At 45.5% G+C, this 13904-nt stretch overlaps 1 protein-coding gene across 1 annotated transcript in view; it reads right to left on the reverse strand.

Moving 5' to 3' along the window:
• rttn (rotatin) overlaps positions 1–13904 on the reverse strand; it is a 221600-nt gene that overhangs the window by 151644 nt on the left and 56052 nt on the right. Inside the window, exons 15-16 of the mRNA XM_055634871.1 lie at positions 11388–11513; positions 7565–7681 (exon numbers count right to left, since the gene is read on the reverse strand). Of these exons, the coding sequence (XP_055490846.1) occupies positions 7565–7681; positions 11388–11513 (243 nt within the window). The remainder of the gene's footprint in view (positions 1–7564; positions 7682–11387; positions 11514–13904) is intronic.

Below are 13904 nucleotides of genomic sequence, written 5' to 3' on the forward strand. Positions count from 1 at the left end.
TGAATTTATTATGGGGAACAAGGAAATGGCAGATGAATTGAACAGGTACTTTGGATCTGTCTTCACTAAGGAGGACACAAACAATCTTCCTGCTATAGTAGTGGCCAGAGGATCTGGGGTGACGGAGGAACTGAAGGAAATCCACATTAGGCAGGAAATGGTGTTGGAAAGGCTGATGGGACTGAAGGCTGATACATGCCCAGGGCCTGATGGTCTGCATCCCAGGGTACTTAATGGTCTAGAAATCGTGGATGCATTGGTGATAATTTTCCAATGTTCTATAGATTCAGGATCAGTTCCTGTGGATTGGAGGGTAGCTAATGTTATCCCACTTTTTAAGAAAGGCGGCAGCGAGAAAACGGGGAATTATAGACCAGTTACCCTGACATCGGTGGTGGGGAAGATGCTGGAGTCAATTATAAAAGATGAGATAGCCGCACATTTGGATAGCAGTAACAGGATCGGTCCGAGTCAGCATGGATTTACGAAGGGGAAATCATGCTTGACTAATCTTCTGGAATTTTTTGAAGATGTGACTAGGAAAATGGACAAGGGAGAGCCAGTGGATGTAGTGTACGTGGACTTTCAGAAAGCATTTGATAAGGTCTCACATAGGAGATTAGTGGGCAAAATTAGGGCACATGGTATTGGGGTAGAGTGCTGACATGGATAAAGTGGTTGGTAGACAGGAAACAAAGAGTAGGGATTAACGGGTCCCTTTCAGAATGGCAGGCAGTGACTAGTGGGGTACCGCAAGGCTCTGTGCTGGGACCGCAGCTATTTACAATATACATCAATGATTTGGATGAAGGGATTCAAATTAACATTAGCAAATTTGCCACACAGATGACACAAAGCTGGGTGGCAGTGTGAACTGTGAGGAGGATGCTATGAGAATGCAGGGTGACTTGGACAGGTTGGGGGAGTGGGCAGATGCATGGCAGATGAAGTTTACTGTGGATAAATGTGAGGTTATCCACTTTGGTAGCAAAAACAGGAAGGCAGATTACTATCTAAATGGCGCCAAATTGGGAAAAGGGGAAGTACAACGGGATCTGGGGGTCCTTGTACATCAGTCTATGAAAGTAAGCATGCAGGTACAGCAGGCAGTGAAGACAGCGAATGGCATGTTGGCCTTTATAATAAGAGGAATCAAATATAGGAGCAAATAGATCCTTCTGCAGTTGTACAGAGCCCTAGTGAGACCACATCTGGAGTATTGTGTGCAGTTTTGGTCCCCTAATTTGAGGAAGGACATTCTTGCTATTGAGGGAGTGCAGCGTAGGTTTACAAGGTTAATTCCCAGGATGGCGGGACTGTCAAATGCTGAGAGAATGGAGCAGCTGGGCTTGTACACTCTGGAGTTCAGAAGGATGAGAGGGAAATCTCATTGAAACATATAAGATTGTTAAGGTTTTGGACACTTTGGTTTTGGACACTTTAGAGGCAGGAAACATGTTCCCAATGTAGGGGGAGTCCAGAACCAGGGGCCACAGTTTAAGAATGAGTCAGCCATTCAGAACGGAGACAAGGAAACATTTTTTCTCACAGAGAGTGGTGAGTCTGTGGAATTCTCTGCCTCAGAGGGCAGTGGAAGCAGGTTCTCTGGATGGTTTCAAGAGAGAGCTAGATAGGGCTCTTAAAAATAGCGGAGTCAGGGGATATGGGGAGAAGGCAGGAACGGCGTACTGATTTAGGATGATCAGCCATGATCACATTGAATGGTGGTGCTGGCTCGAAGGGCCAAATGACCTACTCCTGCACCTATTGTCTATTTAAGGGCCTGTTTCCACGCTATATCTCTAAAATGAAAACTACCTCCCACTACTGCCAGGCCTGTGACAGCAAACTGTTTGCATCTGAGAAGAGCCCTCGCAGAGAGACTCCATATTCTTCATTTTTCATTTCTTGTCCAGCTGACCACACAAGTAAAAGCTACTGAGATGTTAGAACTGCAGAATGGCTCAATAATTGATCATTATTTTGGCAGACTGCGCTCTATCAGCTCAGTCGCATTGAGCAGTTCCTCAGTGCACATCCTTTCTCAATCCTTCAAATAATTCAGGCCAAATTATCATCAACATTTGTAATTGAGAGACTTGACCCACCAATTAATGGCAGTCATCTTCTTTCATTAAACACGTTATAATACATCCATCGACTGCGATAGTTGGAGACTTGGAGCCAATTGATTACATCTTTGTGTGGCCATGATCAATTTCACAAGGAGTAATCAATGAGCAGCATGACAACTTCTTTGGTGAAATTAATGTACTGAAGTACCAAAGTACTGATAGTTTCAACTCGCAACTTGTTACCATCAATATCTCCACTGGATCAATTAATTTTATAACGTCGGAATAATGGCCTGCCTTTTAAGGCTTGCAGTTTGCGTGTTTGTATCAAAGTGCCGGCCATACAAGTTTTCTATTCATATTAGGCAATGATAATGAATCTAGATGTTTGCATTCATAAAGGCTACATTTACAGGTCTTCGTCTTTTCGTGTCTTTGAAGCTGGTTGGTTATATGACAGTTTCCCATTCCTTTACACAGTCCTTTGCGTTTTTATTGAACACTGCAAGATCCTTTGGGCTGCACTGGTTGGGTAGTAGGGGGCCGACAAGGCAGTGCTGCATTGTATGATCCTCTTCTCCACATTCACAGGTGGTTTGGCCAGTTTCATAGCCCCATCTGGCCATGGCAGCTTTTGATCGCCCTGTTCATGTTCTCAGGCGGTTGAGCGTCATCCACTGGACCCATGGTGCTTCTGAGCCCGGAGGGAGGGCTTCAGAGGGAGGGATACCCATGTCAGTAGGAGGGGGGTCGTCCTCAAGCCTTTTTGTCCATAGTTGGAGTCTGGTTTCTTCCCGTGATGCTATTAGGGGCTGGACATGGCTGAGAAAGCTTCTCCTGGACTTCAGCCGTTGGGCCGGGGGTACACATCCGTAGAGGAGGTGGCTTTCATCACTGGTGGCCTTAGTCATCTCATCTCGGCTGGCGACTTCCCGTCTCACATCGGCAGGGGCAATGCCAGCGAGGAGGTGCGGGTTGTTTATGTTGGTGGGCTTCAAGCAGCCAGTGATTGAGCGGCAGGTGTTATTTAACGCTGGGTATAGTTTCTTGGCATGGGATGATCTCTCCCAAACAGGACACGCATACTCCGCAGAGGAGTAGCACGGGGCCAGAGCAGTAGATCTTAATGTGTGTGCTGTGGCTCCCCATTTGGAGTTGGTCAGCTTCCTGAGGATGTTATTTCGGGAGTTCTTTCAGTTTGGTGTTTTTGACATGTTCCTTATAGGAGAGAGTGCGATCCAGTGTTACACCGAGGTAGACAGGGTTGGTGCAGTGCTCAAGAGGTGTTCCAGACCATGTGATGTTAAGGGGTCTGTTTGCTTGTCGGTTCCTGAGATGGAACGAGCAGGCTTGGGTCTTCGCAGGGTTTGCGTGTAGGTGGTTGCGCTCGTAGTAGAGGTGTAGCTCATCTAGGGCTGAGGTGAGATTTGCTTCTACAGCTTCAAACGTACTCTCTTGGGATGTTACACAGAGGTCGTCGGCGTAGATGAACCGCTCAGTGTTCTGGTCCATTGGCTGGTCATTGGTGTAGATGTTATATAGTAGTGGAGCCAGCACACTACCTTGAGGCAAGCCATTCCGTTGTCGTCGCCAGTGACTTTGCTTGTTGTTAAGGACAACATAGAAGCGCCTATCTTTCAGGAGGGCTCCGATGAGGTCCGTGAGTGCCAGGTCTTTGGTATTCTCCAAGATCTTTTTTAGGAGGAGGCGGTAATTCAGTGTCATACGCGGCAGACAGATCAACAAAGACGACTCCTGTCACCAGTCCTTTCTGGAACCCGTCTTCAATGTGCTGTGTGAGATTCAGAAGTTGACTTGTTGTGGATTTGCCAGGTCGGAATCCAGCTTGTTGAGGGATGGATCTTATGCTGGATCTTTACCGGGTTTTAGAAGAGCGATGATTTTGGTTTTCCTCCAGATCTTTGGGATGTTTCTTGTCAGCATGCAATTGTTCATCAGCTCAAGGACCCACTTCCGTGCCAGAGGTCCAAATTGCTTGATCTCCTCTGTGAAAATATTGTCCAGGTCGATGGCTTTGCCAGTCTTGAGGGCTTTGATGCTGATATTGAGCTCTTCAAGGGAGAGCGGCTCAGTCAGTCCGGTGTTTTGGGAGTGCTGAAGTCGGTCTGCCTTTGGTCTTGGCAGTTTGGTGGTGGATTTGCCGTTGAGCAGCAACTGATACGCAACTTGGTTGACCGTGGTGGTATACTGTTGGTGTGTTGGTGTTGATGGGTCATTGCTGATTTTTCGGATGAAGCTCCATGACTTTTTGCTGTTTTTTGCCATGTCAGTTGTCTCCAGTAGGGTTTGCCATTTCTGCTGGCGGTATTCTGATAGGGAGGTCATGAGTCTCTCACCTACTTCCATGGTGCTTTCAGCAAAGGGGTCAGATTCGTAGAGCTGTTGGTATTGCTCATATAGTTTGCTGCTTAGTGTCAAGGCCGGGGATGTATTGAGTGCGGCAGCCTCTCGGGATGTTCTTCCGGGCTGCCTGGTGCACTAACCTGGTGAAGATTTGATAGTATTTGAGGTCCGCTGGGAGGTGGGCGATCTTCCCTTCAAGATCTTCTTGGAAACCAGGCCAGTTCGCTTTCCCAAAGTTGAATCTTCTCCGGAAAGGAACTGTGGCTGGGGTAACTGCAGCATTGACTGTAAGGCCAATGGGGCGGTGTTGGGTTTTTGGCAGTGGCTTCAGTACCAGCTTCTTGCCCAATCCAGAGATGCTATGGCTGACAAACGCGATATCAGGGTTGTAGCCGGCTTTCCATCGCCCGCTATTAAAGGACTTTGGTTGTTTGGCATCATGGATCAGGTAGAGCTGGTTGGTTTCAGCCCATGCTTCCACTGCATCTCCATCAGCGTTGTTCCCGGCGTAACCCCATTGTGAGCTGTGGCTGTTGAAGTCTCCAATCACTATCCTTGGTTTCCCAGATGATGATATTTCCGGCATCAGGAAAGGTGTGGGAGATGGCTTGTAGACGGAGGTGATAGTAATTCCTCTGAGCTCAGCGGTTAGGACCGCAATGTTGTTTTCATCGCTCTTTGATGTTGATTCGATGATTGTCCCGTTTTTTGCAAGCATGACGCTTCCATGATTCTCATGTGGTCTTTCAATGAGGGTGGTCATGCCTTCCACTCGAGGGCGGGGATGTTTGGATCCGCGGTGGGTTTCTTGGTGGCAGAGAATATCACACTGATGCTCTCTGCAGAGTTGGGCAACAAGTTCTTCTTTAGTTGCAGACAGTCCTTCAACATCAACATCCAGGACAAGGGGTCACAGCTTAAGGATAAGGGGGAAATCCTTTAAAACCGAGATGAGAAGAACTTTTTTTCACACAGAGAGTGATGAATCTCTGGAACTCTCTGCCACAGTGGGGTAGTTGAGGCCAGTTCATTGGCTATATTTAGAAGGGAGTTAGATGTGGCCCTTGTGGCTAAGGGGATCAGGGGGTATGGAGAGAAGGCAGGTACGGGATACTGAGTTGGATGATCAGCCATGATCATATTGAATGGCGGTGCAGGCTCGAAGGGCCGAATGGCCTACTCCTGCACCTAATTTCTATGTTTCTATTTAGAGATATGATGGTCAAAGCCGGCCTTGGGGGTGGGTGTTGGTCTCTCTTCCTGTTCCGGGCTGATGGGCTACTGCCATTTGTTAGGCTTCTGGACATCATTTGTCTTTCGGCTTTGCTTCAAAGTGTTTGGTAGAATTCGCAAATAAATTTGGTGATATTACTTGACAGGGATCGCGACGTGAACGCTTCTACTTTGACCCCCATTTACAGGTGACCTCTCAATACATCCGCCAATGTGAGGAGTCAGCAACAACCGGAACAAACGGTCCAATTGTGGAAAGTGTTGTTATGCTTGAAATCATTTAGAATAAAAACATTGTCGAAAGTTATGACGGATTTCAGTTCCCGAGGACTCTCACAATTTGAACTGTTTGCAAATTGGAAATAAACAATAATGCTGTGCGGGAGAGCATCAAACAACCACCTGTGAAGAAAGAGTGAGTAGGCACAGGAAGAGTGGCCGCTCTGCTCAGCTCCACCAAGCCCCCAATTGTTGCAGCTTGTGGGTGGTGAGAAATCTCAAAGGGAAATGCCCCAATACCACCAGGCAGAAGATGCATGCAGCCCACCAGCAGATGGCAAATCCATCTCCATTCATCCTGCCAGTTTGCCAAACACATTGGTATGTACGAAAGAAGAACAAAATAGGATATCTATCTATCTATTCTATTACTAAAACTCTCATCTTGACCACTTCCGGTTTGCTTTTTTTTTTAATTTGCGCAAAAACGGTACCCTTTATCGCTAGGATTTTTCGCCACCTTACTCACCGTTCTCTGCTCCTCCAAGCGCACCAAGTTTAGTTCTGATCGGTGGTAGATTACAAAAGTTATGAAAGTTTAAAAAAATTGTGAGATCAGCAGGTTGGTCTTCTTGCCTGTCAGTCACCACAAAGCTAACGCCCCTTCCGGCACCCGCTGGAGAATAAAGCCCGGGAGGCGGGGCTGAATCCACAAGTGCTGATTGAGTCCGCAAGAGTGTAGTCAGGAAAGCCGCTGTGTGGAGTCGAGTAAGCCGCTGTGTGGAGTTGGGAGGTGCTGTGTGGTGTCTCGTAAGCCTCCCCCCTCCTCCTCCTCTCCACACACCCCCCTCCCCCACACCGCCCCTTTACCCCTCCTCCAGTCCTCCACCCTCCACCCTCCACCCCCCCACCATCCATCCCCCGTCCACACAGCCCCCCCTCCACCACACCACACCCCCCTCCCCCACACACACACCCCCTCCCCCACACCATGGTGGAATATTGCATTCGGGAATGGGTTGCATTGGGGGACCAGGCCTCCCGTGTGACTGAGACCCAACAGGTCCCACGTAATCGAGTTGGCTTTTCAAAACATATGTACTTGCAGTAATGTTTTATTTACATGAAAGTATTTTGGATCTGTATTTTTATTATTTCACTTGAATGCATTGACAGATTGCAACGCTGCAGGCAGGATTCCTATCTGCCTAAGGTTTACTCACCAATTTTGTGAGTGGGGTTTCTTCTGGCTCACCTGCAAGTCACACATCGCCTTGGCAACTCGGTGGAGGACATATGGCACAACAGAATGGGGTTGCCAAACGCAAAGTGCATGTGGCAGAACACATTCAGCAAAATGTGGACCTTTGTATTCTAGTGTTAATTAAATCCATTTATTTTTCTGCAGCCAAAGTCAAATGAGAGTGAATATTCAATTCTGTCCTTTAATGATGAGGAAATTAACAGCAATGCAATTCAAAGATAAAGCAGAACACGGTGCCTCTGTTCAATCCTTTAGTTTCACTACATTTGCCAGAATATTAGACAAGCATTCTGGCTCATTGCGAGCAGTCCATTTGAGTCACAATTACAGCTGAACCCAGTGACATATCTCCGGCATAAAGAAAATAAGAAAAGAATAAGGTTTGCTTCAGAATTTGAGCTAAAATTACCTGCAGGGCTGGAATAACAGGGTAGAGAGCTTCACATAACTTGTTCCAGCTTAAAGCGCTCATAACTAGATGTCCTTGCATTAGGTAGAGGATTATGTCCTTTGCAGCAGTGTTCACCTGCAAGATGATAGAGAAATGCATTGTTTACATTTGAGAAAGTTATTCACATCCTCACAAAATCTTTTGAGAAATATATTGAAAGGGTAAGATCAAAAACACAGATTTTAAGGGGGTTTTTCTCCCCCCAACAACAAAATGGGTGAGTTTAACGTGACCGTTCTTTGCAGTTGACAGTTGAAAGGCACTTGTATGAAGACTGGGGGGCGAGTAGGTGGATTACAACCAATATTAAAAATAGGGGTGGCACATTGGGAGAGCAGGAAGATGTGCAGTGGTTTGGATTTAACCAACCCATGGATGAGTGAAAGGTATTGTGACCAGTGTGTGGTATCAGGGATTTGATTTAATGAAGGATGTTCTATATTGCTGATGATAACGGAAAATGTGACCTTTATGTGAAAACTGGCATTTATGTTGCTTGAATATTACATTTCACCAAAGTCCATGTTTGAATATTTAGGTCTGGCTGCAGGCGGCCGAGGGCTACTTCATTCTCTGGAGTGTTAGGAATGCAATTGAAGGTTGTGCAATCATCAGAAAACATTCCTACTTCAGATGGAAGGAAGGTCGCCGATGAAACACCTTAAAATGCTAGCCTTGAACATTATCCTGAATGTCAACATCATGTCCTGATGCGAGGATAATTGACCTCAAATAACAATAACCATCTTTCTTTATGATATGCAAGATTCTAACCTATGAACTTCACTTTGAATTAGACACCTTCATGGTGCAGTGAATCAAATGGTACCTTGATGTCCAAAGGTCAAAAATACAGTTTAAATGAACAGATAAAAGAAGCATCTGATTTTGTCAGCGTGGAGAACCAAACTGAATACTGGTCATGTCAAGTTAAGAGAGTTTATTGTCATGTGTCCCAGGTACGACAATGAAATTCGTGCTTGCTGCAGCACAACAGAATATTGTGGGCGTAAATACAGAACAGATCATTGTGTCCATATACCATAGAATATATATATATACACACATAAATAAACAGTTCAAGTGCAATAGGCTTGTTATAGTTCGGAGTTTGTTTGAAGTTGTGTTTAATAGTCTGATGACTGTAGGGAAGAAGCTGTTCCTGAACCTGGATGTACCAGATTTCAGGCTCCTGTACCATCTACCTGATGTCAGTGGAGAGATGAGTGTGTGGCCAGGATGGTGTGGGTCCTTGGTGATGCTGGCAGCCTTTTTGAGGCAGCGACTGCGATAGACGCCCTCGATGGCTGGGAGGTCAGAGCCAGTGATGGCCTGGGCAAGTGTTTACAATTTTTTGCGGCCTTTTCCACTCCTGGACCCTCAAGTTGCTGTACCAAGCCACGATGCAACCGGTCAGCATGCTCTCTACTGTGCACCTGTAGAAGTTCGAGAGACTCCTCCTTGACATACCCACTATCTGTAATCTTCTCAGGAAGTAGAGGCACCGATGTGCTTTCTTTATAATTGCATCAGTGTGCTGGGACCAGGAGAGATCTTCGGAAATATGCACGCCCAGGAATTTGAAATTCTTGACCCTTTCCACCATCGACCCATTGATATAAACGGGATTGTGGGTCCCTATCCTACCCCTTCCAAAGTCCACAATCAGTTCCTTGGTTTTGCTGGTGTTGAGAGCCAGGTTATTGTGCTGGCACCATTTGGTCAATCTCACTTCGATACTCTTGACTCGTCACCTTCCTACAACGGTGGTGTCATCAGCGAACTTGATGATGGAGTTCGCACTATGTCCAGCTACGTAGTCATGAGTACAGAGCGAGTAAAGCAGGGGGATGATCACGCAGCCTTGAGGTGCTCCCGTGCTGATTGTTATCGAGGCTGACACATTTCCACCAATACGGACAGACTGTGGTCTGTGAATGAGGAAGTCGAGGATCCAATTGCAGAGGGATGCGCAGAGATCTGAGAGCTTGGTAACCAGCTTGGAGGGGATGATTGTATTAAATGCCGAGCTGTAGTCAATGGATAACAGCCTGGCATATGAGTTTTTGTTGTCCAAGTGGTCCAGAGCGGAGTGGAGAGTCAGCAAGATCACATCCACCGTTGATCAGTTATGGCGGTAAGCGAACTGCAGTGGGTCGAGGTTCTTGTCGAGCTAGGAGTTGATATGCGCCATGATCAACCTCTCAAAGCACTTCATCACCGCCGGCGTTAGTGCCACTGGTCGATAGTCATTGAGGCACGTCACCTTGCTCTTTTTGGGCACCGGTATTATTGATGCCTTTTTAAAGCAGGTGGAGACCTCAGAAGTGAAAGGTTGAAAATGTCCGCAAATAATCCAGCCAGTTAGTCCGCACAGTTTCTGAGAACTCGACTGGGTATTCCATCGGGTCCAGACGCTTTCCGAGGATTCACCCCCTAAAGGATCTTCTGACTTCGGCCTCTGTGACTGTAGTACCATCACGGCGAATGGGGGCTCGGGAAGGCAAGATGATCAATAGTAGAAAATGTATTTTATGGAAGGAAATTATTTGGCCTATGAATCAGTGCCAGTTAGAAACAAAGATCTAACCAACCTAATCACACTTGTGATTACCAGATCAAACTCTGCAGAGCGCATGTACATGTCATTTTTGCTTTGCTTGAGGCTTTTTGTTTCTATCTCGATCAGAGTTGTAGACTCTTCTTGCCATAAAAGTTTAAAAAAAGGTATCCATTCATATTTAATCCTTCTACCAACTATTTAATAGCAATGTCCCCTTTTAATTTCCCATATGCTGATGTAAATAGGTCCTTTCTATTTGTCTCATCTTGGCTCCTCATAATTCTGAAGAAGGGTCTCGACCCGGAACATCACCCACTCCTTCTCTCCAGAGATGCTGCATGTCCCGCTGAGTTACTCCAGCATTTTGTGTCTACCTTTGGCTCCTCATAATCAGATACACTGTCACTCTCCAAAGCAAATAGCTTTCCAGAGCTATAATTTTTCCAGTCTTTCTAAATTTCTCAGAAATCATAATTTTCTCTCAATGTGGTAACCTGCATTCAAATAAATGATGTTTGTTGTTCAAGAAGGAACTGCAGATGCTGGAAGATCGAAGGTACACAAAAATGCTGGAGAAACTATCGGAGCGAAGGAAATAGGCGACGTTTCGGGCCGAAACCCTTCTTCAGACTGATGGGGGGTGGGGGGGGAGAAGGAAGGAAAAAGGGAGGAGGAGGAGCCCGAGGGCGGGGGGATGGGAGGAGACAGCTCGAGGTTTAAGGAAGGGGAGGAGACAGCAAGGGCTAGCAAAACTGGGAGAATTCAACGTATATGCCTTCCGGATGCAAGCAACCCAGGCGGAATATGAGGTGCTGCTCCTCCAATTTCCGGTGTTGCTCACTCTGGCAATGGAGGAGACCCAGGACAGAGAATAAATGATATTGAAGCTGTTGTCTAATAACTGTTGTGTCATGTTTGAGTGTAACCTCCCTGCTAATATATTCCAAGTTCCCTGGATACCATTTTAGATACCAAGAAGCAAACTGAGTATACACTTCAAATAAAAACTTTTTCATACATTTTTGTGCAAAAAGAGTATGGGCTAATTGAAGCGTTCCAACAACAAACTGAAATGTACACAATAGACTGAATGACCTCCTTCAGTGCATTCTTCCAACCAAATCACATGTAATCATCCCCACATCTCAATTTACAAGAAAACCAATTTACAAGTGTCCCATTACTTTTAATAAAAGCATTCAGAAATCGAAAAAGTACCTTCTCTGTGGGGTCTTGTAAGCCAAAAGTGCATATTTCATACAAAACCCGAGGATGGAGCAGAAAATGAACACCATGAGACACGGATGATACTGGTTTGGTTACATTGTTGATTGACAAGCAATCCTTTGAAAAAATATGTAAAAATAAAATTAATTACTGGATTGAATACAAGATCAATTCTACACATTAACATTTTCTAATTTTGGGTTTCATACACATTTCTTTCAAGCTCCTTCTCTTAAAACATTAATATCAATTATTGTAATTATAAGTTCATTTAGCTTTAGTTCCATGTTGTTCAAAATAGGTTTCAGGTTTATAATCCACATCAGGTCCTCAGGCACTTCCTGTAGTTTTGACATTTCCTGTAGTTTTGAGGAATATTCTGTTGTTAGGATAATAATATTTGAATGGCTCCTATGAATGTGGAATAAACTGTTTTGCAGTATTTGAGGACGCACGTAAATTTGTACGGTTCAGGGGGCATGACTTATTCCTCAACCAACACTAGCTGATTTTGTGTTTGTCCACTTATCTCATTACACTTCGTAGTATTTGCCATATACAGACCGGCTACATCTATCTATATAACTAAAAGTCTCATCTTGACCACTTCCTGTCTGCTGTATATTGATTTTAGAAAAAACGCTACCATATATCGCTATGATTTTTGGCCATCTCACAGTTCTCCTCCACTGAGGCACCCCCGAGGATTTTTCCGAAAATAAAAAAGTTATGAGTGTTAAAAAAATCTTGAGAACAGCTGATTGGTCCTCTCGCCTGTCAATCACCACAATTAAGGTAACGCCCCTTCCGGAGGAGGGGGGGGAGGGGGGGCAGGGCTATAAAACCCCGCATGCCTGGACGTGTGTCAGTCACTCTGGAAGATCGTGAGGGAGAGTCCACAACTGTGATTCTAAGCTGTGAATCAACTGAACTGTGAGTCTGCAATGTACTTACAATAAATGGTTTGTTAGCCCGTAATGATAATGTAATGAGTTGATTGGCAATTTGGTGGCCTGCACTCTGCCTGAAATGCCATGAAACTGAATATGGTGGCCTGCACTCTGCCTGAAATGCTATGAAACAGAATTTGGTGGCCTGCACTCTGCCTGAGATGCTACGAAAATGAATTTGTTGGCATGTACTCTGCCTGAAATGCTACGAAACTGAATTTGGTGGCCTGCATTCTGCCTGAAATGCCACTGTGAGAAAAGGTCACTGTGAGAAAAGGTTGTTCCTTGTCTATGTTCTAAATGGCTTACCCCTTATTCTTAAACTGTGGCCCCTGGTTCTGGACTCCCCCAACATCAGGAACATGATTCCTGCCTCTAGCGTGTCCAAACCCTTAATAATCTTATATGTTTCAATAAGATACCCTCTCATTCTCCTAAACTCCAGAGTGTACAAGCCCAGCTGCTCCATTCTCTCAACATATGACAGTCCCGCCATCCCGGGAATTAACCTGTAAATTTACGCTGCACTCCCTCAATATGGTACAGCAGCTGCACTGCTGCGGACAGGAAAGCACTACAACGGGTGGTGAAAACCGCGCAGCACATCATCGGTGCCCCGCTCCCTGCCATGGATGCCCTCCACCGAAAACGGTGTCTGAGACGGGCTGGGAAGATCATCAAAGACCCCTCACACCCCAACCATGGACTGTTTGCCCTCCTCCCATCAGGGAGGCGGTACAGGAGCCTCAGGTCACGTACCAGCAGGATGAGGAAAAGCTTCTATAACAACACAATCACACTGCTGAACTCGGAGTCCCGACGATAGACTTCTCTGGTCCCTCCGTCCCCCTTTGTTTAATCATTCTGTATTTCCTGATTATTCTGTATCTTCTCTCTTTCTATTTTTTTTTCTTGTTTTTTTTCTCTTTATGTACAACTACTACGGACTGACGCAAAACTGCATTTCGTTGTACTGATACTTGTATTTTGTGCGATGACATTAAAGTTGAATTGAATTGAATTGAATTGAATAGCAAGAATGTCCTTCCTCAAATTAAGGCACCAAAACTGCACACAATACTCCAGGTGTAGTCTCACTAGGGCCCTATACAACTGCAGAGCGACCTCTTTGCTCCTATACTCGACTCCTCTTGTCATAAAGCCCAACATGCCATTCGCTTTCTTCACTGCCTGCTGTACCTGCATGCATACATTCATAGACTGATAAACAAGTACCCTCAGATCCCGTTGTACTTCCCCCTTTCCCAACACGACACTATTTAGATAGTAATCTGCCTTCCTGTTTTTGCTACCAAAGTGGATTACCTCACATTTATCCACATTGATGTAATCTACTGACTCATTTGTAACATTTTCCAACCTGCACGTGCTCAGTTCCCTGGTCCATCTTTATGATAATTTGCCTGGTCTCATTTTTGGCAACATAATACTCCACTGAATATCAGCGAATGATGGAATCCAGCATCGTCCTGACAGTTCACACTGCCACCCAGCTTTGTGTCATCTGCAAATTTGCTAATGTTACGTTGAATCCTTT

This window comes from Leucoraja erinacea, chromosome 4 (assembly GCF_028641065.1).
Source record: "Leucoraja erinacea ecotype New England chromosome 4, Leri_hhj_1, whole genome shotgun sequence".
Classification (NCBI taxonomy): domain Eukaryota; kingdom Metazoa; phylum Chordata; class Chondrichthyes; order Rajiformes; family Rajidae; genus Leucoraja; species Leucoraja erinaceus.